The following is a 27,992-nucleotide window of genomic DNA, read 5'->3' as shown; positions in this document are numbered from 1 at the left end:
AGCATCAATAAGATCACTCTTGGTGATCTGCATGTCCTGTGAATGAACATTAAGAGAGGCATCAAGGTCATAAGCATCATCATCTGACAAAGTGGCACACAAGGTGTCCTCTACATCTGACAGCTCCTCAATCACAACACTAGAAGCCACATTGGCCTTCTCTTTGTCCTTTGAGCTATCCTGTGCATCTGTCTTGACTTCCTTCTTCTCTTTCTTTTTGTCTCCGCCATTTTTTTTTCGTTCTAACTCAGTTTTATAGTACCTGCAATCGGGTTTCTTGTGACCTTTTCTGCCACACTGATAGCAAGTCACATCACCCTTGCCTTTGGTGGCATTTCCCCTTTCCTTACTCTTACTCTTACTCATTTGTGCATAGACATTCTTCTTCTCTGTCCTGCCTCTAACCATGTTGGCAGAGTTGCCTCCCTCTCCACTTGCTTTCCTCCTGATTTCCTCATTCAAGATAGAACCCCTAACACCATCAAAGGTTAGATTGGGGTTATTCGACAATGAAACCACCAATGTTTCCCATGAATCAGGTAAGGTCATAAGCAAGAAGATAGCTTATCATCAAAAGGAGGTAAACTTGAAACCTGTAACTGCGACAAAGTAACTGTGAACAACGAGAAGTGCTCTGCAGCGGTCTTGGACTCATCAAGTTGCATACCAACGAGTTTTCGCATCAAATGCACTTGGTTGACAGGCGTTGTATTCTCATACATCCCCTTTAACTTCTCCCACACATCAAAAGCAGTTGTGAGACCTTTCAAATCAATGACTGTCTCATCGGTCATGGCCATTTTAATGTATGCAACTGCCTTCCTGTTCAGACTAACCCATGCTTCATCTGTCATATTCTGTGGCTTTACTTGTTCAAGTGGCCCTTCACAATCCTTACGAAATAGGATTCCCTGGATGCTGTCTTTTCAAAGGTCGAAACCTGTTCCATCGAACCTCCTAATCTCGAAGAGATTCTTCACATCCGAAGAAGATGAGGCCATAGTTGCACGAATAAGAGGGCTAATACGCTGAATTTTTGGGCAAAATGCACAAAAACCGGAGTACAGCCTCGCAGAGGTGTACACTACAGCTCCAAATGGTCATAAGAGCAACTTGGGGCAAAATAGGTCGATTTAGGCACAAAAAACAATTTCTGAAATTTATGCGCAGGAAATTTCAGCTAGCGAATTTGTGCTCAAAAACAACAATTTTAGTTGTTTTTAGCCTCACAGAACATACATAAGGCTAATGCATAGCCTTTAGAAGCATGTATGAGCAAAAGCCCCAATTTGTAGCATCAAATTGCACAAAAATGAGCCACAAATGGTCATACATAGCCAAAACTGATCAAATGTGTGTAGATTGCATCAATTTGCACTTTCCCCAATGTAGTCGCATCATAAAAACACTTGCAAAAACCTACGTAAATCTGAAATTTGTTGAAAACACCTGTTTTGGGACCTGTTTTTCAGCAATTTCATTGTTTTCCGGTTTTCGGGGACCTAGCAAAGATGTTCCCACACCTTAATGCATGATTTGCAAAACCTGTATTTTGCTGTCATAACCTGTAATTTGCTGATTTTGACCTAATTTCAGCCTGTTTTAGGTCAATTTGACTTGCCGGGAGCTCTCTAGTGTCCGGGGACGAGTCCTTTGGCGATGAAATTGCAAAATCTCGTGTGAAAGTTGACCTCCTTGGCTGAAAATCAGCGTTTGCAGGTTTGGGAGCAAACCCTAATTTGGCTCTGATACCAATTGATGAGTGCGAAGCGGTGTGTGCAAGTGATAGAGCACGAGGGAATGTGTAGGGCGTGTACCTTGGAGAGGGGCGAGTGCAACAGAGTGGGGGCGCTACAGATTGAAGAAGAAGAGAGAGAGAGCGCTACACGATAGATGAGGGGAATATTAGAGTGAGTTATTTTTCTCATCTCTTCCCTTTATTATAAAGTATAGGACCAATTTAAAGTTAGTGGCTAAGTTCAGTGTGAACTTGGCCAAAGGTTAGTAACCTTTAAAAATGTACATAAAAAGGGGTCATTTGGGCCTTTAACCCAACACCTATCCCTTTGCCTGTCAGGCAGCCGACGGCGTTTTGAAACGCTTGCTGCGACGACACTGTCCCTTCCCCAACCTGCGCGCGTTCTGAAACGCCGGCACCGGTGCCACATCCCCTCTATCTTCAGCGTATTGAAACGTTGCAAGGCAACGACCTCAAAGACCTCATTGAGATAGCGTTTTAAAACGTTGTTTTCAACAGAACCCTTGGCGATGGCATAGATCTTCCCCTCTTCCTTTTTCTCCCCACTCCACCTTGGCCACTACCAGCGTTTTGAAACGTTGTGGCAAGCTTGCCTTGGTGACTTGGAGCCACAGAGGGGTTAAGGACGAGTTTTTCTGGAAGTTTGGAGCGAGGTTGATTGGATTCAAGGGGAAGGAAAAGTCTCTTGCGGAGCAGCTTGGGAGGAGTTCAAAGCTCAAGCTTTTGAGCGAAGCTCCTTGGTTTGGCTTGGGAGACGAAAAGGCGGATTTTTGGAGCGGAATTGTGCGGCGAGCATTGTATGCTGGAGCGGCTTTATGCCAATCTTGCAGCTTGGGAGAGACGACCAATTTGGAGTTTCGGACTCCAGAGAGGGATAGCGGATATTGCGGAGCGGTTTGGGAACAACAGAGGAGTGGAACTGCGTGTAGATTTTGCGGCTTGGTTCGTGTGGCCACCCTTGGAGTGCGAGAACGTTTCCCAGAATTCCAGATCTTGCAACTTCATCATGGCCCCCACTTGCTCAACGTAAGCGACAAATTGAACGGCAATAACTACGCTCACTTGAATCTGATCATGCGACTCTGGTTCTCACGGAAAGGCTTATGGGATGTTGTCGACGGCTCGAAGCCCCATCCCACGAGGGATCCCCACAACAGATACACCCGCCTTCAAGATGACGAATATCTCAAATCATGTGTCGATTGGGATGGGGCTATGCGAAGGCAATGTCGGCCATTGCTGAATCTCTTACAAAGGACCTTTCTCCAGCTATTGAGACCTTAACGACTGCCAAAGATATGTGGTTCAAGCTCGTTGGAATGTTTGATCGTGATTCTACGATGCGAGCAGTCACCCTTCTTGGATAGTTATTTGCTATTGAGTTTCCACAAGAAGTTCCATGCAATCATTTCTTATGAAGGCTAAAGTTATTCATGATCAACTATCGGCTATGAAAAGTGCACCGACGAGTACTCAACTAGTTGCTTTGATTCTCACGAAGTTGCCCAAAGAGTATGAAATGTTGTCTAGGACACTTCGCCTACAAGTCACGAAGGAAAAGCTGGAATTTGATGATCTCAACACTTTTCGCATTGAGGAGGAAGCCGTGTTGATAACTCAAGTCAAAATTCAGATTTCTGAGATGGATGTGGAAGCACGTGGGGAGGCCCTTGCTGCTTCGGATTCCAGAAAGAGGACGAAGAATTGTTGTTACAAATGTGGAAAGCGTGGTCATTTGGCCAAGGATTGCAGATCCAAATGCAAAGACAAAGATCTACAAAGAACAAAGGTAAAAGCAAGCAACAGGAGGAAAGCAGTGATAGTGAGTCAAGGAAGGACAACAAAGAGGCCGCCGGTGTGGTGGTGACTACACTAGCACGGACTCCCGTCTTCTAGTCACATGGATATCAGTGTCACCACTAGCTTCAGCTAGAGAGAGGCTTGTGAGTGGCAAGAGAGGGGCAAATAGTGCTCCGTATAATTAATTAAGACCCTTGTGTTGGAGTTCAAGTTATCGGTGTTTGGACCCGTAGCGCAGAGTTCAATGCACATGCATCTGGCATGGAAACAATCAGACGTATCTAAAACACTATGGATGAGTGCACCAATCCATTGTTGTTGGTCGGATCATGGACATGTTGTGTTCCACAATTCATTATGTAAGGTGCAGCGGAAGTGAATGTTGAACTTTGCTCAAGATGAGTGCTCCGAACTGTGCTCATGGTTTCCTTTTACTAACGGAAGGGAGAGCCTTTCGTTCTTTGAATGAGAGAGTGCAAATGATCACAAACTAAGTGAATGACATTGTGAATGAAGGTGCTGAGAGAGAGAGAGAGAGAGAGAGAGAGAGAGAGAGAGAGAGAGAGAGAGAGAGAGAGAGAGAGATGATGATGATGATGATGATGTATTTACGTCCTCGGGGGGCCAAAATGACCCATGGGACCCAAAATCTCATATATGAGACTCCCCCCTTCCCATGTGAAGGAGGGGACGTGTCATGATTCTGTGGTAATTTTGTTTGTGAGTGTGGTGTGATGTTCTAGCACTTTGGCAAGATAGATGCCTAGTGCTACTGGAGAGGGAGAGAGAGAGAAGAATACGACACCAGAATGTTATCAAACCCTCCTCCAAGGGCCCCACTCTCTATGGCGAGAGAGGTCTATCCTATTGATTGCACAAATCTGGTACAATGGTCTAGATGCAATGGACTTGCTGATGATGTCGACGACAATGATGACGGCGACGAGACGGGCTGAAAATTGAAAACGCTAGGGGTTGAATTCTGAAAATCTGCTAACTGCTGAATTCTGACTCTATGTCGGCGAGGATGGCGATGATGACGACGCGACGACGATGCGCTGAAAACGTAGATGCTGAAATCTGCGACCAGCAGGCTGAAACTGAAAACGCTGGCTGATCTTACTGTGCGGCGAAGATCTGCTGTGGGAAGGTGAGATTTGCGAGGTTTGGGGCTGTACTTGCGGAGTCTGAGTGATGAAAACTGAAAACGCTGAAGTGCTTGGGCTGACTTGTCGCCAGGAACTGCAAACTCTAGGTAATGCTGCAAACTAGAAACGCTAGTTGGTATGTAGCAAAAACTCTATGCTGATCTGCAATCTGCAAACGCTAGCTGCTGTAGTCTGAAAAGGCTGGCTGATCTGGGAACTCCGCAAACGCCAGATGTCTTGATGGCTCAAAAACACTAGGTAATCCTGATGTCTTGATGGCTCAAAAACACTAGGTAATCCTGTCCGTCTTGTTGAGAAGGTGCACTGCACGTGTAGGTACTTCTTCTGCCTCTTTTGCCAGAAAGTGCTAGCGCTAGGTTTTTTTTACAGAGATGAGCAAATTTGCCCTACCCAGTCTCCCAACAAAGTCACTTACTAATAATAAGTGAAAAATGGATAAAATAGGGAAAATGGGTTCTGTGCACTGTTAAACGCTCATGATGGTACTGACTGTGATCATGCTGTGTGCAACCAGAGGATATGCAACTACTGTAAGTGCCTGGACATGCACGGCCTGCGCAAGAACACTTCCTAAGCTGATCTGAACCCTGGACCTGAAGTAGCTTGTCCACATGCACATAGGGTTAGATGTGCATGTGACATCCCCTCCTTTTTAAAGTGAGGTATCGGTACCGATCTGCATGGCTTCCTTGTAGGTTGTCAACAATTCGGGATAATCTTTGAAAAACTCTTCATCGACCCACACTGCCTCGTGGGTTCCTCCATCCTTGAACTTCAAAAAGTACTGTTTGACTTGCTTCTCTGAACCATGGCGAAACCGATGCAACAACACTTACTCCGGCTCCATGACTTCTGCTTCATCGATGATCTCGGCTCTCCTTCGGAAATGTCCCTCGGAGGTGTTCCCTGAAACACTTTCAACCAAGAAACATGGAAAACGTTGTGCATTGACCATGAGTTAGGTAATTGCAATTTCATTGAAACCTCATTTATCTTTTTAATGACAGGAAATGGACCATACATTTTGAAAGACAACTTAGGACATTTCTTTCCAACTTGCTTAAGACGTTGCTTCATGATTCTTAAATAAACCCAATCCCCTTCCTTGATCGAAACATCCCAACAATGCTTGTTAGCTTGTCGTGAGTAAGACTTTTGAGCCTTGCTTGGCCGAAGCTTCACTCTCTCAGAAATCTCATCCAACGATTGACTTTCAGCATTGGCATCAGGCATTTGACTGACCGAGCGAGTCAAGAGTGACTTGGATAGATGGCCAAAAGCTGCCTCATACGGAGTTCGACCAATGGCAGAGGAAAAAGAGTCATTCAAAATAGCATGAACTAATGGGAGATAGAGCTTTTAATGAGACTGCTGATCATGCAAATAAGACTTCAAAACATCAAAAGCAAACTGATTGTAAATCTCTGTCTGACCATCTGACTGTGGATGAAAAGCCGATGAAAAATTAAACTTAGTGCCAAAATTTTCAAAGAGTGCGCGCCAAAAATTGAACGTGAACTTAACATCCCTATCTGAAACAATCGATTTTGGCAAACCACAGAGGAGGTACCAATGCTTTATGAACAACCGCGCTACACCTTCTGCGGTGACTATGGCCTTGCAAGGAATTAATATGCAAAACTTACTGAAACGATCAACAATTGTCAAACATTGAGTGTTCCTTGAATGCAAACAGGTGGAAGGTTAGTCACAAAATCCATGGAAATATTTTGAAAAGGTCCATTGGGAATAGGCAGCAGAAGCAAGAGACTTTGCTGCTTACCTCGAGGATTTCTTACCTTTTGACAAATAGTGCACTGTGTGACATAACGAAACACATCCTTTCACATTTTAAGCCAATAAAAGAATCCTTCTATTTTTTCGAGAATCGTGAGAGAGTCATGTGCATCGTGCAATATGGTTGTCCTGAGAGAGGGCAACACACATAGACGGTGACGAAAATACAACAAACCATCACGAATGAGATAGTTGCTAGGTCCTTGGGTCCTTGGGAAGCAAGAGCTTGCAACCATTGCTTACCAAACTCGGAATCTGCGTACTGGTTCTTCATGCCGTCAAAAGACACACCCTGAAGAGAAACTGTGGATCTTGACTCAAGACCAAAATCTGTCCTTTGCGACTTAGCGCATCTACAATAGGGTTAGCTTTTCCACGCACATACTCAATCAAACCTCCAAATTGCTCAAGAAATTGTGACCACCGTGCTTGGCGATCACTCCAATGTACACTAGACATAGATTGGAGCTACTTGAGGGCCTGGTGATCTTGTGCGAACTGTGAACTCGCTACCATTGCATTTAGACCATTGTACGAGGATTGTGCAATCAATAGCATAGACCTCTCTCGCCATAGAGGGTGGGGCCCTTGGAGGAGGGTTTGACAACTTTTCTGGTGTCGTATTCTTCTCTCTCTATCTCTCAGTCTGAGTACCTTCATTCATAGTGTTTACCACTTTGTTTGTGATCATTTGCACTCTCTCACTAAAGGCACGGAAGGCTCTCTCTTCCGTAAGTAAAAGGAACCCTTAAGCACAGTTTGGAGCACTCATCTTGAGCAAAGTTCAACATCACTTCCGCTGCACCTTACAATATTTCTTAGCATGGGAGCGGAGTTGCACGATACCTTCACATGACTATAACACTTAAAGAGAGACTCATCAATGTGTGTGTCAGAAACGTGCGCAGATTCAGATTGGTTCATTAAAGTGCTTGTGGTAGCTGTTGGTGCTCTGGGTTCTTTAGGTAGGGTTGTCTTAGGACAAGCCGCTTTAATGTGACCCTTGACGTGACATTGATAACAACGACCTTCCTTAGCATAAATGACTTGTTCTTCTGCCGTTATGTATCCTTTTATAATTCCTTTTGCGGCTTTTTCATCCGAGGTTAGCTTAGGTTTAGCAGGTGTTTTAGCCTTACCCTTAGATTCATTTTGTGAGTTCTTTTCCGAAGGATTAGAGGAAGATTGGCTAGAAGAGTTACCGTTCTTACCATTCTTACTGTTCTTACCGTTCTAAGGAGTCTGAGAGGTACTTTGAGAAGATTTGTTCTCCTTAGGCTTTCCCTTATTGTGCTTTATCTCCTGTGCAACAGCAATCGCTACCGCTACCGCTTTGTTGAGATCTATTGGATCGAGTACCTCGACATCATACTTGATTGTCACGTGACACATCCAACCCTATGTGTCCGTGGACAAGCTACAGCATGACGAGGGTTCAGTCAGTCAAGTCAGTCCAGAATAGGAGGTGATCGAGCACTTTTGTGAGTCTGTTCGCAGACCGTGTATGTCTAGACACTTAGATTAGATGCATATCCTCTGGTTGCACACAACATAACCATTAGATTCCAGTCAGAAACCATCAATAGCATTTTTACAGTGCATAGACCTATTTTCCCTATTTTTGACATTTTTCACTTATTATTTTTAAGTGACTTTTGTTGGAGAATAGGTAGGGCAATTTTGCTAAGTTTGTATATAAGCAAACCTAGCGCTAGCACTTTCTGGCAGAAGAGGCAGCAGGAGGACTCGCTCAACAGGCAACTTCTCAGCAGAACCCCCAGATGCCCTAGCGTTTTTGCTTCACAGCAGGAAGCTAGTGTTTTTGGACCAGATCAGCCAACGTTTTTGCTCTTGCAGATCCCTGGCGACAGTAGACCAAGCAGAAGCCCCAGCGTTAGCAGATTCTCCACAGCAAGACCATTTTCAGTCCTAGCGTTTTTGCATCAACATCACACTTCAGCATTTTGCAGATTCACCGCAACGGAACATCAAGAAACACCAGAGTTTTCAGTTTTCAGCAGTCAGATAACGCAGTAGAGTCCCCGAACCTCGCGGCACGGTCAGATCCTTGGAAGTTTGCAATTTCAGCCTGGATAACGCAGATTTCAGCATCTGCGTTTTCAGCGCGTCGTCGTCGCATCGTCCTCATCGACATCGTCAGCGACAGAGAGTCAAAACTCAACAGATAAAGATTTGCAGATTTCAGCCCTTAGCATTTTCAGATTTCAGCCCGTCTCGTCGTCGCCCTCATCGTCAGCAAGTCGAAACATTATAGAGATTTGTGCAATCATAAGTAGACCGCTCTCGCCATAGAGAGTGGGGCCTTCAAAGGAGGGTTTGACAACTTTCCGGTGTCGTATTCTCTTCTCTCTCTATCTCTCAATCTTAGCACCTTCACGCACAGTGTCTATTCACTTTGTTTGTGATCATTTGCACTCTCTCATTAAAGCACAAAAGGCTCTCCCTTCCCTAAGAACAAGGAACCTTGAGCACAGTTCCGAGCACTCATCTTGAGCAAAGCTCAACATTCACTTCCGCTGCACCTTACATTGGTATTAGAGCTTTGACAGTGTTCTGTATCACTCAAGGAAAGAACCACATCAATTTTTTTTTTGCTTGTTGCGGTCGCTCCTATCTTCTCAATTGGCGAACACTGGAATGTGCATGGTGGGGACCCGTCACCCACCATCTCAAAAAACTCCCCAGTAACTCTGTCGCCCACTTGGGTCTAGTGAGATGCCTGTCAGTGGTAGGCAAACTCATGACGTCACTCCTTAATGGTGATCAGCTCCTGTCGAGCCTGTTGCATCTGTTCCTCCATCCAAGGACTACCTGGGTGCCGCTCCTGCATCCTTTGTAAAGAGGCAATGCCCCGACGTAGCCGCTTCTCCTCCTCTCGGGCCGTAGCCAGTCATGTTGTTGACTCTTGGAGAAGAAGCGACTAAGCTCCCTGATGTATCTAGCAAAATCCTCTCAGGGATGTGTAACTTAACACTACCACTCCTCTGCGTGTCGGCCATAGTAAGGATCACTAGGGCGTGATCAGAGAAAGTAGTCCCTGCCAAAATGCATACTGAACCACCCAAGTCACATAAGTAATCACTAACATAGAATCGATCTATCCTAGATAGATTCACTCTGCCTACTCTACGGTCAGATTGGGAAAAGAGAGGCTGTATGAGGGCCGTCCAAAGTCAACATGCAACCATACATCCAAGATCCTCAAAGTCATGCATAGCGATTTCGAAGCAGGTAACTCAGACCCATGTACAGTAGCATGACTACTCCCAATCCTATCCAATGGGTTCTCAAGCATGTTGAAATCCCCTTAAATGTACCACTGTCCCTGGATGAGGTAGGGACTCCACCAAATATGACCAAAACTTGACCCATGCAATCGCATGGTGGGATGCTATGTTCAGAAAACCCACAAGGAAGCCATGTCTCTGCATAGTGACCCACTGGGCCCTGCTTGACACACTAATGCCTCTGCCCACAATGGCCTGCTGCCATGAATTTGCAATAGTCATACATACATCTCCTTGAATGCCACTAGACCCAAAAGCAGCTGACCAAAAGGTCTCATAGCGACTGCACAAGATCTGTCCACAGCGCTTGATAAGGCTCTCACAGAAGTGATGCTTCTGGAGCATAAGCATATCAATCGCTCCACCGATAAGGCATCTCTAGAGCTCTTGTTTGAGTCGACCTCTCTGACGTAGAAATTGGGGTTCACCTAGCCCCTGCATATTCCATGAGACTATCCTCATAGGGTCAGTGAGAGAAAGCCGATGCTGCCATCACAACCAATCTTGCAATCTTCAAGACAAGCTTGGATGGGGAGTTATCTGCATCCGAGCAACCTTGAAAAAGCTGTCTGGAGTATCTGTCGGACCAATACCCAAGCAGGACGTGCAATCCGTAGAGCTACATCCTCTATCGAAGAGTCCTCATGAACATATACATAGCAGGGTACACTCTGAGTGTTTGCAAAAAAGTGTACCCCAATGTGTCTACATCTTGTTGTATCTGGTGGTGTCATAGAGAACTTAGCCAACGGCCATCGAGTTTGTATCAAGTCTGCAACCCCTTGTGGTGAGAGAACTCGAGAACCTGAACATGGAGCTAGTCCTTCTTTGTATGCATAGTCCACTCAATGTGATCCCTGCCACACAATGGGGAGGAGAAACCAACCACTGTGTCCAGGGCCTCCGCCTCTCTGGCTGCTAGAAACAGTACATGGACTCTGGAGTCTAAAGCAAGCCGCCTCAAGGTCGAGAGAAGAATCGCCGAGATAACGTGTAAAGTCATAGTCGAAGAAGTCTCAACAACGACGGATGTCAAAAGTGGTCAGCCCACAACGGGCTGGTGCAATAGGTGATGCTTGCATCAACAGGGGCGTCCACAAGTAGGGCTGCTTCTCTCGGGCCGAGCTGCTCGTGGCAAATGCATTGCCAAGAGACCTCCGAGCTGCCAAAGAGTGACCTACCTCCTAGGCCAATGGCGGGGAGGGATGAGAGAGGCGGAGGACCTTAGTAGGCTGGGTCTGTGTCGCGGATCAGAGCCTCCTCTGGGACTGGCCTTCGCAAGATGGCCCATCTATCTGTAAATGTAGCATTGATTCGAGAGCCCTGAATATTCCACGCTCTGATGGAGCCAACCACCACTCACCAGAGGTAGTAGAACGACCTTCAAGAGGTCTCTACAACACGATCCCAATTTCGGAACCTATCCTCGTGGGAGGTACTCTCTGCAGTCCAGGGAAGCAGACCAAAATAGGTAGGTCTGCCTCCTCGACAAGAACATCGGTAGCCCGATCGAAGTCAAGGCGCCATTGTCGTAAATGAGCTCTGATTGTTCGGATGGCCAGGGGGCTCATCGCTATGACCCTAGACGCCATCTCGGATGTGGTAGTAGCAACGCCCAAGAAGCTGAACATTGATGATCTTTCCCACCTCTGCTAAAAGGCTGGCTTGGAGGGGGTCGCGCACCTCTCCTCTGCTAGGTCAGGTGCAGATTACCTTGCAGATAACAGAGGTGGCCTGAAGGTGCTTCACCTCTGCTTCTAAGCTCGCTTGCTCTATCGGGCGTGGGGGCTTCAGTCGAGTCCCTCTGGGGACCGGAGCAGGATCTTTGATCTGTGTTTGCTGTTGTGACGGCGTAAGAGGACGGAATGAGTGTGAAGGAGGTGGGTCGGAAGGGAAGAGAGAGCAGCAAACTGTGGGTTTTTTTTTTTTTTTTTGGGGGGGGGGGGGAGGGTGTGTTTTCGGCTGGTAGCTGGCAGGGGGGCTAGGGGGAGGAGCAGTGTGAGGTGGGTGATGGCAAGCAGCAGCAGCAAGCGTGCTTTTTTGACTACCTGGTTTTATGTGGCAAGCCTGTGCTTGCTTCATAACTTCTAAGATTACTTGCTGGAGGCGACCCAAGTTGGGGAAGTTAACACAATCGGCGTTGAGCCACCAGGCCGAGCTGTTTGAGATGTTAACTAAGAGAGTCTTGCGAGTTGTTGGCACTCTTTTCATAAGCCCCCCAAGAGGACTAAGTGGCTTTAAGCTAGGCTCAAGAGACCAGAGTGTGATCAAGAGAAGCAGCAAGCAGAGTGATTCCTCTTCAGAAGATAGGGCATGGAGGGAGTTTGTAGAGTGCGGCAAGAGGGCACAAGTGGAAACAAAGAGGAGCAAGAGGAAGGCTTTCAAATGTTTCATGCTTAAGAGTGTCCAGCTGGAAAAACGCAAAGAGTAGGCATATGAAAGCCAATCTAAGGAGGAGCAGAAGAGGAGGGACTGCTCAGCCCCTATGAGACTAGAACAGTGAGCTGCAAGCGCATGAAGAAAGATTTATGATCTATGGAAGCATCATGCTTTTTGTGTCTTTGACACCTGGCTCCAAGCACAAGGACCCATAGTATTGGATCAATCATGCTGTGCGACTTGGTCAAGACTAGAGAACATTAACGATCCAGTTTCTTCGGCCAAAGTTAGGGAGCTGTGCAGCAAGATTAAGCTACACAAAGCAGCTGGGATAGACAGCATTCCCTCTGAGCTCTTTAAGATCCCGATGAAGAACAAGGGAACGAGGATGGATCGTAATGAAGTAGGATTGGAAATGGGAAGAGCAGTCTGTAGGCTGCTGCGAACGTGGATTGACTCAGGGAAGTTGCATGAGGCATCACCTACCTCGGTAGTGGTATACATCCCGAAGAAGGGTGGTCTTTCGAATTGGGATAACTGGGATATCCCTTATTCCGATCTCTCTGAACTTTAAAGCTCTCAATCTCATCGGTTATCAAGAGGATCTCAATGAACTGGAGGAAAGGAGTTTCTTATTATGTTTTCAAGCTGAATTCCTGAATTAGGAGAAATGTGTTGCACAATGACACAACCCCACACAAGGCGCTCTTTCTCAAGGTGGGAGTCGTAGGGATGATGGATTGGAGGCCGTGCCTTTTTTTCAGGCACTGTACCAATCCTCCAATGTCAAATTGCAGGTCGGTGCGAAATGAGGAAGTTCGAACTGCCCTAGGTGTGCGTCAAGGGTGTGTCCCACCTCACCAATTCTTTTCAGCATATGCATTAGTGACCTCGTGGATAAGAGTCCGAATGACCTTGGGGTGGCTATTCCAAGCATCCTCCGTACGATTCAGGCCGAGCTTTTTGCAGATGATTTAGTTTTACTCTCCGAGTCAAAGAAAGAGCCCCAGGCTAGCTTAGATAGATTGCGTAGTTGGTCGGTGCATTGGGGGATGAAGTTCGGCAGAAAGAAATGCTAGGCGACCGCAGGAGTTTATACATCAGGCTTGATGATGTTTAGGTGACCTTCGAGAACAGATACTTCGGTATTTTAGTGGACAATGAATTGTCCATTGATACTATCCTTAAGGATAGAATCACGCTTCTAAGGCACTATAATTCCATAAACACCTACTCTGTGCCAAGGAAATCCCAACGTGGTGTCAGTTGGCCTTCCTCAAGGAGTGCATCTTCCCGGTGGTGACATATGGAGCAGATTATGGGATCACATGACATGTAATTGGACTGAGCTGGTAAGGCCACAAAGTCAAGTGCTGTGGCAGCACCAGCTATTCTGTGCAGGGAGTTGGGCTCCACCCCCGTACCAAATTATTACACAGGGCAGAGGATACGAGCATTTACAAAATATAGCGGCTAAAGACCCGAGTATCCGACCTGGTCAATAACAATCGAATTCAATTCAAGTAGACTTGGTGTAAACAGATTTTGATTGGGGGAGAGAGGTCCATCGACAGTGCTCCTGCTGAGACCGCAAGGGAGGAGAGTTGGAAGCTCTGGGAGAACTCACACCAATGTATCTCCCTGGATTCTTATATGGAGAGGACACGTGGTATTACCTCTTTAGGCAGAGGTCCATCAACAGTGCTCTCGCTGAGACCGCAAGGGAGGAGAGTTGGAAGCTCTGGGAGAACTGACACCAATGGATTCTTATATGGAGGGGACATGCGTTATTACCTCTTTGGGGAGAGGTCCATCAACAGTGCTCCTGCTGAGACCTCAAGGGAGGAGAGTTGGAAGCTCTGGGAGAACTCACACCAATGTATCTCCCTGGATTCTTATACGAAGGGGAAGTATGAGGACACACGTTATTACCTCTTTAGGCAGAGCCTTGGAGAGAACCCCGGTGGCTTGGAAGAAAGTTTTAATTGGCTAGGGTGAATAGCTTAATGCAGAAAGATAAGACCGAATGGGCAGAGTCTTGGCCATGCACCTCTGTAGGCTGGATGAAGGAGAGAGATCACTGACCACTTGTTGGTACAGGGTCTGGAGCTTAACAACTGTAGAGAGTCTATGGAACCCATATTTGAGCACATTTGTGGGCTGATTCCTGTCCCTTTGGGTACCCAGACGTGGTGCTGCTCCCAACCTTCCAGAATGGCTCTCCGTCTTATAGTCACTCGCCATCCTATAGGCAGCTGCGGGGTGCCTATGCGATCATCGCCCGTGAGAATTATTGAGCGATGTACATCTTTGAAATAAGTATGTGGTCATGGTTATGCCACCTCTTTGGAAGTATTCCTTAGGAAAAGTTGGAACTAGGGGCCGCAGTGTATTTTGGGATATCATGATGTATATACATGAACAAAATACAAACTCTATCCAAGTATTTTCAAAACAAATTTCACTGTGGTTGATGCATCGGATGGCTTGGTTTCTTTTTTTCTAGTGGAAAATAAATGCTCAAATCTGGATGTCTCAAATGTTCTAATACCGTTAACTTCTTTCTTAGCACTTCCGTTTTATGGTCGCTTCTATGAACTGTAGCACTCTAAACGGGGCTCTTGTTGCACTTTTTGCAGTACAAGTGATGAGGTTTTAGAGGAATACAAGAGAAAATATGCTTTGGAGCAAGAAACTCAACCGAAGATTTGAGGGCAGTCTCTTCTTTCTGTGGTAATCTCAGTCAACTCTTTGTACAAACATTGTGCCTAGTGCAATCAGAAACGGCATTGATGTGTCACGAAGGTTCAAATTGCCTTTAGTCGAAGAATTTTGAAGGATAAAAAATTCAAACTTCAGCAGAAGAAAAATCTGCATCTTTATTAATGATGCCTTCCCTTAAGAATATCCATGGTTATGAAGGTCCTAATGCAAGAGATGATTGTATCTATTCTTATGGCGTACACATTCAAGACTAATGCTGGTAAATGGTTTCCCAATTCAAAATGGCTTTGAACAGCTTTGTTTGTTAATAGGTGGCTGGTATGTAAGCTCTACTCGTTCGTATGTGTACCAGTATCTTCTTTTGATCTGTTCAATGTTTTGATTGCTTTTCAGCTGCTGTTTGATTAGCTTGTAATGTCACGTTTCTTGTGAAACTTTCACATGCAGAGAGCTTTGAAAACTTGCTAGTCTTTCTGATATGCAAATAGCGTTTTTACAGAGGCATGAAAAATTGTGCCCTGTGAAAGAAGTTTCTCCGTCCCATTTACTTTCGGTGCATGTGCATAATATAATTGACATTACTAGGAGCGGTTGATTCGGCTGTTAATGATGAATGACATGTAACAACCGAGATCTATGAACAAGAAGGCGCTGGTATCCCAAGCAGATGATGCCCAATGATGTGCTTCTTAAATATGATTGCTTGCAATTGCAAGCATGGAGCTGAATGATGATTGTTACATAAGATAATTGCTCATATGAGAAGTGGTAGATTCGTTCCTTCATCCAAGGATAGTGTATGGAACTTTTGTAAGAGGCAATCGAGATCCATGTACAAAGAGGCTAGGCATAGCATGCCAGTTTTGCTATTCCAAGCAGGTGATATCATTGCATGGAGTTCTCAGGGACCATTCCCTGGAATGCAGGTGATCAAGTTGACGACTAGCGGAGGCTGGGAGCTAACCTTGGGAGCCTGATTCCAGGGGAGGGTCACTGAGGGACATTCCCATCCTTCAAGTTTGGGGGTCGGAGTGCTGGATCCTTTTCAGCAATACTCGGAATGAATGCGTATCTCAATACGGCGTATTGTCCTCTGCCTAGGTTACATTTTTTATAAGTATAGTCTCAAGCAAGTAAGTTCTTTTGGGTAAATTTGCAGATGAGGTGGTTTTTCCATGGTTTGTTATCAGGTCGAACAGGCATGTAGTAATCCACATGGTCATAATTATGACAGTATGTGAGTGGCGTTTTCCATCTTGTGGGTAGTTTACAAAACTGTCTTTTGGTCCTTGGGGCTGAGTTTAAGTGGGCAACTATATGGCATAGCATTACCTTCAAACTCCTCATTTGAAGTTTGCATAATTCACATCAGGTTTAACTCCACACACCTCATTTGGTACCTCGGAAAGGAGGAAATCCACCTTGAGCTTATATAAGACCATTTATCGAAAGCTCTCTCTCTCTCTCTCTCTCTCTCTCTCTCTCTCTCTCTCTCTCTCTCGTGCGCGTGCGCGCGCACGCTCAATTTCTACAATCAATCAAACAAGTTTCATTCCTAGATGGTGTATTAAGCTCTCTCTCTAATCGACCTAATTATCTATTTCTATGGTGCAACCACAACCATGAATGTTACATTGGTTCACCCATCATAGCACTCACACTCAACATGTTCCAATCTCCTAAAAAGCAAATAAATGTCATCACTTTCAAAATGACCACAATGATTGTGCTTGATGAGAAGTAACAATTCTTAGACCATGGTATGTAAAAAACAAGTCCCCCTCCCCGTGCGGCATGTCCCAAATATTGCTTCATCTCGAAAAAAATATTGTTTTCTAATGTAAGGCTAGTAGATTGTTACTCATCTTCGAAACATGTGACAAATCAAGGTTGTGACATTGTAGATCCTTCTTATGACTAACTACAAGTAATTGTGTAATTAAAACCTACGTAGGTGGTTGGAATTAGTGTTGCAGGAAAACACAACTTGGAGAAGACGCAAGAAGCTCAAGGCACACAACAGAGAGTGTATTACTTGGTGTGCAATGGAAAGATGGATAGCTCTAAAGTGATAGAATATATACAATGCACGGAAGGAAAAAACCTCCTAGTGAGGAAAAAAATACCCCGTCAGTCCTAAGTGTGTCCACACACATCGCTACCACATGTATATGGTAACAAATCCTCCCTGGGAGTGATGCGGTGAACGAGAGCTGGCACATAAAGTATAGGGAAGTGCCATGCCCCGAGGACATGATCAATCCACAGAGGGGAGTAAACCCAAAGCTTTGCGAAAAGCTTCTCACTTCTCACGAGACAATGTCTTTGTGAAAAGATCTGTAAGGTTGTTTTGTGTTGGCACATAAGCCAAGTTGATCTCTACTGAGAGCCTCTCCCTGACATAGTGGTAATGCACCTCAATGTGCTTTGTGCGAGCATGAAAAATTGGGTTCCTCGCAACTGCCAAATGCGCTCTAACTATCAGTGTAGATAGTGTTGGTAGTGTCTTTTCCAACACCAAATCAGCCATAAGACATCTGAGCCATACACACTTAATCGTAGCTGTGAAGACTGCTATGTACTTGGCCGCACAACTGGAAGTGGCCACAGTAGGTTGCTTCTTGCTCAACCATGATATGCATAAAAGTATGTAAATTTGGCGGCAATGATCTCCCTTTGGGATAAAACAAGCCAAGATGTAAAGTGCAACTTAAGTAGTAAAAAACCCTTCCGATAGCTTGTCAATGCTTAGACCTTGGGCTATGCATCAATATGCTGACCTGTGAGACTACAAACTAATTATCCGGTTTCGTGTTGCATACATAAACAAGGTAGCCAACAACAGTTCGGTTAAGAGTGACATCAGTAGGATCACCGACATCATGAAGAATCAATTTTAAACCTATTTCCTGGGAGTGGAAATATGTTTGCAATCCTCTTTGTACCAATGGCCTTTTTGCCAGGAGACAAATCACATAAATTTTTGTCATAAAATCTAATATCTAACCAACCCAAATGATTTTCTCATATTAAACTGATGATTTAATGTGGGAGAATAAATGAAAACAAGGGTTAGAATATAGACATGTGCTTATGCATCTGTCTCAACACGGGGCCAAGGTTAAAGGGATCCAAATAAGAGATGGTATGTCAAAGAGCAGTACTACTTAATGGAGATTAAAGACCTTAGGGTTAGCTTCATTAAAGACCTCCAAAGGTTAGTGTTAAAAGTCCTTTGACCTTAGGCAAGCTAGGGTTGTGCTTGTGGTGGGAACTCGGCCCAAGCTTGAGGTGCTTGTCGTGCTTAATGACTAAGGTGCTTGAGGTGCTCCATGACTAAGGTGCTTGAGGTGTTCCACAAAGTCAAAACATATCCGTACTCATGAGGGGACGAGCCCTCATTGTAGGAGCATGAGAGAGAACACACACACCCTCACACAAGGCAAGCTTGGTCTAAAGAAGCAACTAGGACACTTGTCAAGTTCCTCTTCATGTTGCCCTCATGCTATGCCTAAAGCCTATTGGTTGGTCTCTCAAGGGGTCCAGTGGATAATTTAGCTAATTTATTTAATTGATTATGCATTTATCAAGTCCTCTCTCTCAAAGGGGAGAGGGGAACACTTATCCCAAGGCTAGCATGGTTGCTTGATATGCACCGTGCATGTGATTGGCTAGGCTTGTAGGGGTCCACTCATCTTCTAGCATGAGCTACAAGGGGGGTCGACCAAGGAAGCTAGGGGCTAGCTTGGGGGGTATACTCCCCCCCCCCCCCCCCCCCCCCCCCCCACACACACACACACACACACACACACACTCACTCTCATTGTGTGAAGTGCAAAGTGCAAGAGCTCCATCTTCTTCTCCAATCTTGTTGAGAAGTTGAGAGCTTACACTAACACTCTTGGCTATGGATCCAACCAAGAGCCATGCTTCAATGCTTAAGCTTGCCATATTCTTCATCTTCATTACTATGCTATTATGCTATGCTAAGCAAGAAGAGTGATGATAAGTGAGAAACTATTTCTTTTTCCTATGAATGCTTCTTCTTCCTCTTCCCTACCCTCATTCCCCACTAGCTCTCTCCACCTTTGAAGATGATTGAGGCCTTGGAACTGAGGCCGGAGGGAATGGTTAATGCTTTTTACAAAGATTATGTTTTGCTCGTGATGCATGAAGTTTTCCATCTTCATTGCATCACCTAGGTCACAAGGAACACAAAGATTGTATTGTACCAAGTCTCTCTTGATGGGAGAATATAGAATACAAAAGCCTATTGGAGAGGGGACTGGCTCCACATAAATCTGGTCCTCAATTGTTGTCAAGTTCTCTAACTCTCTTTCTTGGAAAAGTATTGTTCATGCTAACTTAATTAAGTATTATGGTTATGTTGCTACCGTTAATTAAGTTCACCCTCTATGTTCTCAAAGTAATCTCACAAAAATGCTCACTCTAATTCTTTTAATTCCGCTATTCTCGAAGTTCATAGGCCATTTCCATTACATTGGTATCAGAGCATTTGGTTTCTCTTTTCTTACTTAAAAAGAGAGGTCCTTAATTTGTCCATGAAGGTTGGACTTGTTCATTGCAATAGGGTAAGTGGGACAGGGATCTATTATCTTGGTTGAGAAGGACTTAGTTTGAGGTACACCGTTGGGAACTATGATCTTAATAATGGAGTCTCTCGGGGCTTGCCTTTGGCTTAACCATTATTGAGCTACGAGCAAGCTCAATAGGAATCATAATCAACCGAGCAATGTTAGACCCTCTTTACTGGTCTTTGCAATCAACGATGTATAAATCACGGTGTGGCTGCTTGAGAACTAATTTTCAAAGGTAAAGAAGAGTAGCAACTAAGGTATTCAACAACTTCGTGATTATGGGATTTCCCTTACTCTCTAAGAGGAGAGAGAGCTTAGGTGGCCTCTTGATGAGACTCCCAAAAGAAGACTCTCTCCCATAAGAGAGGAGCAATCCAAAGAACGAGAAAGAAGCGAATCCCTAAGTTCCTCTAAAGATGTGGCTCCACGAAGATGACGGTCTAGACAGTCGCCAATTCCTCCCAAGAGGAAATGGTCAACCCATAGTTCTTCTCCTCGTCACTCCAAAAGGAAAGAGATGAAACAAGGAAAGAAAAGTCAAGAAAGAGGTCACCCTCTTCTCCTTCTTCTTCACCTTCCTCCTCTTCTGACGAAAGCAATAGCTATTCTCCTAGAGAATACAAGAGGAGAGCACATCGCAAATCTCCTGCATAGCGAAGGTCCCAAAAGCTCAAGAAGTTCAAAGAGGGAGGAAAGAGTATCTCTTTTCTCACCTACGATGGCACCTTTGGTGCTAACAACAAAGTATTGGCCTTCATCCAGCAATTTGATGCGGCCTTTGGAGACGAGGGCTTCACAGAGTCCTCTAAGCTACGTCATGTAGCTATGCACTTTCAAAAGTCTGCTCGTCAATGATGGGCTAGCCTTCATGGCAACGGCGAGGCCCCAAAGACATGGAAAACTCTACGAGTTTCCATCACGAAGCAATTCCTTGTAAGCGATGCAAAGGACAAAGTGCTTACCAAATGGCGGAGCTTGAAACTGCTCTTAACGAGTCTATCCACAAATACGTGGACAAGTTTTGGGATTTACGTCTTAAGGCTAGTGTCTTTCAAAAGATAGACTTCACCGAGCAAAAGAAACAATTCTGTGCAGGATTACCTGAAGAGATGGCCGAGTACGTCAACTCCCAATGGCTTGGTTCTATCGCCAAAGTAATCCACCATACTATGGTTGCTTCGTGTATCAACTTCCAACAAGGGGCTAGAAGGAATGCCAAGCCCATGGAAAGCAAAGAAAAAAGTGATGCAAAGGGGAAAACCAATGCCCAAGATTCTTCCCAAGGAAATTCCAACAACAACAACAATTGGTCCAAGGAGAAGGGAGTTTACAAAGGTAAAAACAAACTCTCTCCTGAAGAGCTTGAACCTTTTCGTAAGGACCACAAATGTTTTAAGTGTGGGGAGCAACGACATGGCTATAGTTCTTGCCCCAAGAGAAATGCCCGCAATGAGACTCCTAGAGCTTCCACGATCGAAGATCCAAAAGAGGATGCTCATTGCAAAGGATCCCCTCTCTCCTATGCTTGGGAAAAAGTAAGGGAGCATGATGCCTTCATCTTGTTTGACCTTGGATTTACTCACAACTTCATATCAACGGAGTTGGCCACTAAGTTGGGCATTCAAGCTTTTGAGATGGGAGATACTATAACTGCCGATACTCCCTTGATTGGGAAGTTGAGGCTTCATGTCCAAAGCTACGTCGACAAAGAAAACTTTTTCATCTCTCCTCTCCAACATGAGGATGTTATCCGAGGGGCACCATGGTTCAACCACATGACTGTCAACATGAAGTTCCCTAAAAGGAGAATCTGCTTCACCTACAGGGAAAAGAGCATGTATATAGATGCTGGTGAGTCTGGTCGTACTATACCACTTGTAAATCCTCGTGCTTTCGATAAATCAATGAAAAGCTCAGTTTTTGCAGAAATGATTTTTGTCAAAGAGTCCCTAAAAGGTCCTAATGTTTCATCAAATGTAAATGGTAGGAATCAAGAAGAATTAGACTTGTCTAATTTTCTAAATGGATTCCAAGATGTGTTCATCGATGATATCCCTATGGACTTACCTCCAAAACGAGGGGATGATGACCATCGAATTGAGATCCTACCAGGAAGCTCATCGCCTAACAAGCCTCCTTATCGAGTTTCCCAGGCTCAACAAGAGGAGATCATGAGTCAAGTACAAGAATTGGTAGACAAAGGGATGGTGAGGCATAGATCCTCTCCCTTTTGTTCTCCAATCCTTTTAGTGCAAAAGAAAGATGGTACATACTATTAAAGTTTACGCATCTCAAGTGAACTACCCAATGTGATCCCATTATTTAGTTTGGCTTTTGGGTATTTACTTTACTTATTTGTCAAAGTCTTGGGTAGGGCAATTTGCTGGGATTGCTATATAAGCAACCCCTTGCCTCCATTGTATACACATTCAGTTATTCATTGCCAAGGCTGATTGGTTCAGGAGACTCTCTCTCTCTCTCTCTCTCTCTCTCTCTCTCTCTCTCTCTCTCTCTCTCTCTCTCTCTCTCCCCCCCCCCCCCTTGGTCTCTACGCTTCCGCATCGTCGACTTTGACATGGTATCAAAGCTTACGGCTTGAAGCCCTTGGCGTGGAGTAGCAGCTTGGAGAAGAGGAGAAGAAGAAGAAGAAGCAGCGTTTTAAAACGCCCCCCCCCCCCCCCCCCAGCAGCCCGCGGCCTCCCCCCCTTGCCGACAATCCTCAAGCTCCCTCTACGCGCCTGCATTTTAGAACACTGCGCCCAAAAGTGCCCTGCCCCCCCTCCTTCGCATTTTGAAATGTTGCGGCCTGCAAGCGTTTCCCACCCTGTCAACGGCAGCCTCCCACCTGTGTTTTGATACGCGTAGTAGAGCCCACGTGTGTGGCGCCACCTCCCCTCCACTGCCCCTTCGTTTTGAAATGCGCTACGACAGGTTGGCCTCGTGTAGACGACGTAAACCTGCCTCCTTGCCATAGCGTTTTAAAATGCAACCTGGCTGAGGGTATTGAGGTCCCCCTCAGTGGGTCAACTGTCTCGGAGTCAGTGTGATGAGCGGGTTGAAGAAGTAGAGAGTGGAGGCAATAGAGAGTCCTCTATTGGCTCGGAAGAGGCGGAGACAGAAGCTGAGTGCAGAGCAACTTGGCAGAGGAGTGGTTTGTGCAGCTTGGGAGCTACTTCCGGCTTGGGATTTTTTGCCACCTATTGGAGTGCGAGAAGGTACGAAATACCAAGTTTTGCAACTTCAACAAGGCATCCCCTATTCTTGACCCTCCAACGATAACATCGAACAAAACCAACCAAAAGCTATGGATAACGGATCGTCAACCATCCAGTTAGCAGCCTGGCTCAGACACAGTTCTCAAGGAACCCGACAAATTGTTTGGCTCAAGTTTGTGAAGTCAAAATCAAATGCAAAATTTTGCTAGAGAACAACGGCAAAGGTCAGTTGGACACGGATGGCAGTACCAGTACTCAATTAGCTACCTTGGTACCCGGGATGTACGACCACAGTCATGATTGTGATTCGACGCTTTGTTTGGCTTGAGAGTTTGAATCCAAAGGCAAAAGCAGGAACTCACAAATAGACAAGGACAAAGGCGAGCTGGACAGAGATTATGGTAATAAAGATTTGGCAGAGGAGATCGACATGGCACACGTGGCGATGGCTGCAGTGGCCTCGACGTCAGATTTCTAGTCAAATGACAAGTGTCACCACTAGCTTTAGCCAGAGAGAGGCTTGTGAGTGGCAGAGAGGGGCAAGCACTACTCCCTATAATTAATGTGGACCCTTGTGTTGGAGTTCAAGTTATTGGTGTTTGGACCCGTAGGTCAGAGTTCAATACACATGCATCTGGCAGGGAACCAATCAGACGTCTGAAACACTATGGATGACTGCACCAATCCATTTTTGTTGGTCAAATTATGGACACGATGTGTTCCAACAATTCATTATCTTGGAGTTTTATATTTTGGATGTGATCCATTCACGGTTTACAAATGGGGATTATTGGATGTAGTATGGTCTACATTTCAAAGTTTTTACAAAGGAAACCGATGCTCAAGATGGCATTACTTTCAGATACAAAGTTGAGGAGAGCAACACCGAGGTGTATCCAGTAGTTCAAGGCCTTTTGTTGGGTGTCCATGGTAGCTTCTTCATCGACTTGGTCTCACTATTGTCCACTATGAGATGCAGAGAGGGTGTTAAATTTTAGGCATCTCAAGTGAACTGCCCAATGTGATCTCATTATTTAGTTTGGTTTTTAGGTATTTATTTTACTTATTTGTCAAAGTCTTGGATAGGGCAATTTACTGGGATTGCTATATAAGCAACACCTTGCCTCCATTCAGTTATTCATTGCCAAGGTTGATTGGTTCAGGAGACTCTCTCTCTCTCTCTCTCTCTCTCTCTCTCTCTCTCTCTCTCTCTCTCTATCTATCTATCTATCTCTCTCTCTCTCTCTCTCTCTACCCTTGGTCTCTACGCTTCCGCATCGTCGACTTTGACACATACCGCTTGTGTGTGGACTATTGAGCACTAAACCATATCACTATCAAAAACAAATTTTCCATACCGTGGATAGAAGATCTATTTGATAAGTTAAAGGTTCTACCTACTTTAGTAGAATTGACCTTAAAAGTAGTTATCATCAAATAAGGATAGTGAATGAAGATATTGTAAAGACGGTGTTTCGTACAACGTTTGGTCTTTATGAATATCTAGTCATGCTTTTTGGCTTGACTAATGCACCAACCACATTCAATTGTCTAATGGAGAAAATATTTTGACCCTACTGCAAATTCACTGGTTGATGATATCATCATCTACTCCAAGTCCTTGGAGGAGCACAAGCAATATCTCCAGGTGACTTCTCAAGCCTTGAGGGAGAACAAGCTTTTTATTAATCAAAACAAGAGTGAATTTTTCCTTCAAGAGATTCAATACTTAGGTCATATTATCTCTCAAGATGGTATCCGTATGGATCCATCAAAGTTGGAAATAATAAAAGCATGGCCTAATCCAAGTAATCTACATGAGCTAAGAAGATTTATTGGTATGTGTGCATGCTATAGACGCTTCATAGCCAAATTCTCTCAAATAGAGGGACCATTGCATGAGTTAATAGAGAAGAATGTTAAGTACTCATGGACCGCTAAAGAGCAAAATGCTTTTGACAAGCTTAAAGAGAAGCTTACCTCCCAACTAGTCCTTATGCTTTCGGATCTCTCAAAGCCATTTGAGGTCCAATGTGATGTTGGTGGTGATTGCCTTGGAGCAGTTTTGCTTCAAGAAGGGCATGCCACAGCATATGAGAGACAAAGGCTCAATGCCGGTGAATGAACGAGTCTTGGGCATATACGAAAAGAGCTTTTAGTTGTTCTACATTCCCTAGACACATGGAAGCACTATCTATTGGGGACTCCATTTATTTGCGAACAGACCACCAAAGTCTCAAGTACTTCATGACGCAAACCAAGCTTTCCAATAAACAAATGAGGTGGGAAAATTTTCTTTCGCAATTTTGTTTTCATATTGATCTATCTTCTATGATAGATGAGTATGCTACTGACCCGACTTTAGCGACATAATGTCAGCCCTTGCATTGGGGAAGAAATAAGAATCATTCACCTTGCAGGATGGTTATCTTCTCCATAGCAATAGGCTATGTATTACCCACTCCTTTCGTGAGAAAGTTATGTATGAATCCCATGCTCCTCCCTATACGGGACATAGAGGCATTCAACCTACTCTTCGAGGAGTAGAGACATACTTCTATTGGCCTACCATGACAATAGACATACAAGAGTATGATTCAAAATGTGTGGTATGCCAAAAGACCAAGTATGATAGAGGGAAGCAACCTAGATTACACCAGACAATTCCAATCCCTAATTCTCCATGGGAGAGTATATCCATGGATTGTATCTTTGGATTACCCAAGTCTATCCATGGGAATACGGGAATATGGACAATAGTCGACAAGTTTAGCAAGCAAGCACATTTAATTCCTATCAAAAAAACTATTAAGGCACACCAAATGGCAACCCTCTTCATATCTCAGATTTTCAAACACCATGGATTGCCAACATCCATTGTGCCAAATAGAGATCCTAGAATGACCAATAACTTTTGGAAAGGTCTCTTTGAAAATCTAGGTACAAATTGAATTTCTCTTTGGCCTATCACCCACAAACGGATGGCCAAAGTGAGATAGCCAATCTTACAATTCTTGATCTACTAAAGACTTATGTTACCAAAGTAGATCAACGCTAACCATGGGAGAAGTACTTACCCCTTGTAGAGTATGTGTACAATAACATTATCCATACTTCTATGAGAAAAGCATCTTTTGAAATCATAGAGGGAAGACCTAAAAGTCCCTTGCTACTTAAAGTACACGGGAAGATCTTCTTTGTTGTCGATGAGTATAGCCGTGACCTACAAGAATCTTTTCAAAATATTAAGGGGGCTATATCCATCTCTCAACAAAGGCAAAAAGCTACTCTTGACAAGCACAGAAGGGCCTTAACGTTTAAATAAAATGATTGGGTCTTACTTAAGTTTCCCAAGGCTCGATTGAGGCAAATGACATGCAAAAATCCAACGGGCCATCAAAAGTATTGTGCTAAACTAGTAAAAAGATACTATGGTCCTTTTCAAATCTTGAAGCCAATCAATAAGATGGCTTATCGACTCAAGCTGCCCAACCATTGGCTCATACACAATGCTTTTCATGTGAGCCTACTTAAGCCCTACAAATGAGAGCCACCAAGTGAATCAATTATTGAAGACCCTCCAAAAATCAAAGACCAAAAAGAGGTGCTACAACACGAAGCTATCCTTCGACATGAAGACAAGGTACTATGACATGGTAAGATTATCCGATGGTACCTTATTAAGCTAAAAAATTATCCTTTTGAAGATGCTAGATGGATGCAAGGAATACAGCTTAAGGATAGTATGAACCTTGTCAATGCTTACAATGCTACATTAGAGTAAGCAAAAAAAAATTATCCTTTTGAAGATGCTAGATGGATACAAGGAATACAACTTAAGGATAGTATGAACCTTGTCAATGCTTACAATGCTACATTAGAGTAAGTAAATGTACATGTTTCTTCTAAATGATCAATGTTTTTGTCTTATAAGACTAATTCTCCTTTTATTGTGCAAAAATTTAAATAGTATGCACGCTTAGAATCATGTTTGTGATGACGATGTCTCTCAAACACCAAGTAGATTTTATCACTCTACTTGGGAGAATGAAATGGACCAAAGAGCAGGCATGCTTGCGGTAGCTATGTCTCCCAAGCACCAAATGAATTAATCATCCATCTTGGAATGATGTCATAGGGTAAAAAGGGATCCTCTATCCACTAAGAAACATCGACTAATGACTAAAGCTTTATCTCTTCTACCTCATAGTCGAGGACGGCTATGATTTCAAGAGAGAGATAATGCCATAAAATCTAATATCTAATCAATGCAAATAATTTTCTCATATTAAAATGATCATTTAATAAACGGGAACAAGGGTTAGAATATAGATATTTCAAGAGAGAGGTAATGTGATAAAATCTAATATCTAACCAACCCAAATGATTTTCTCATATTAAATTGATCATTTAATGCAGGAGAATAAACGAGAACAAGCGTTAGAATATAGACATGTTCTTATGGATCTGTCTCAACACGGGGCCAAGGTTAAAGGGGTCCATATGAGAGATGGTCTGTCAAAGAGCAATGCTACCTAATGGAGCTTAAAGACCTTAGGGTTAGCTTCATTAAAGACCTCCAAAGGTTAGTGTTAAAAGTCCTTTGACCTAAGGCAAGGTAGGGTTGTGCGTGAGGTGGAAACCCGGCCCAAGCTTGAGGTGATTGTTGTGCTTGTTGACTAAGGTTCTTGGGGTGCTTGTCGTGCTTTTTGACTAAGGTGCTTGAGGTGCTTAATGACTAAGGTGCTAAGATTCTCCATGACTAAGGTCTTGAGGGGCTTGAGGTGTTCCACAAAGTCAAACATATCCCTACTCATGAGAGGGCGAACCCTCATTGTAGGAGCATGAGAGAGAACACACACACCCTCACACAAGGCAAGCTTGGTCTAAAGAAGCAACTAGGACACTTGTCAAGTTCCTCTTCATGTTGCCCTCATGGTGTGCCTAAAGCCTATTGGTTAGCCTCTCAAGGGGTCCAATGGATAATTTAGCAAATTTATTTAATTGATAATGCATTTATCAAGTTTTTTCTCTCAAAGGGGAAAGGGGGACACTTGTCCCAAGGCTAGCATGGTTGCTTGATATGCACCCTACATGTGATTGGCTAGGCTTGTAGGGGTCCAATCATCTTTTAGCATGAGCTACAAGGGGGGGTCGACCAAGGAAGATAGGGGCTAGCTTGGGGGGTGCTCTCTCTCTCTCTCTCTCTCTCTCTCTCTCTCTCTCTCTCTCTCTCTCTCTCT

General features: G+C 44.4%; 1 protein-coding gene across 2 annotated transcripts in view; it reads left to right on the top strand.

Annotated features, from left to right (window-relative positions):
* Positions 1–15,230, top strand: part of LOC147462528 (Cytochrome c oxidase biogenesis protein Cmc1-like protein) — a 51,847-nt gene extending 36,617 nt beyond the window's left edge. For both annotated transcript variants that reach the window (XM_086526482.1, XM_086526491.1), the window contains exon 3: positions 14,852–15,230. In XM_086526482.1, the coding sequence (XP_086382608.1) occupies positions 14,852–14,924 (73 nt within the window). In that variant the 3' untranslated portion in view covers positions 14,925–15,230. The remainder of the gene's footprint in view (positions 1–14,851) is intronic.
* Positions 15,231–27,992: the final 12,762 nt, after the last annotated feature.

Source organism: Adiantum capillus-veneris, chromosome 2 (genome assembly GCF_014529385.1).
Source record: "Adiantum capillus-veneris isolate H3 chromosome 2, ASM1452938v2, whole genome shotgun sequence".
NCBI lineage: Eukaryota > Viridiplantae > Streptophyta > Polypodiopsida > Polypodiales > Pteridaceae > Adiantum > Adiantum capillus-veneris.
Note: the sequence above shows the minus strand (reverse complement) of the source record. Positions and strands in the feature narration are given on the sequence as shown.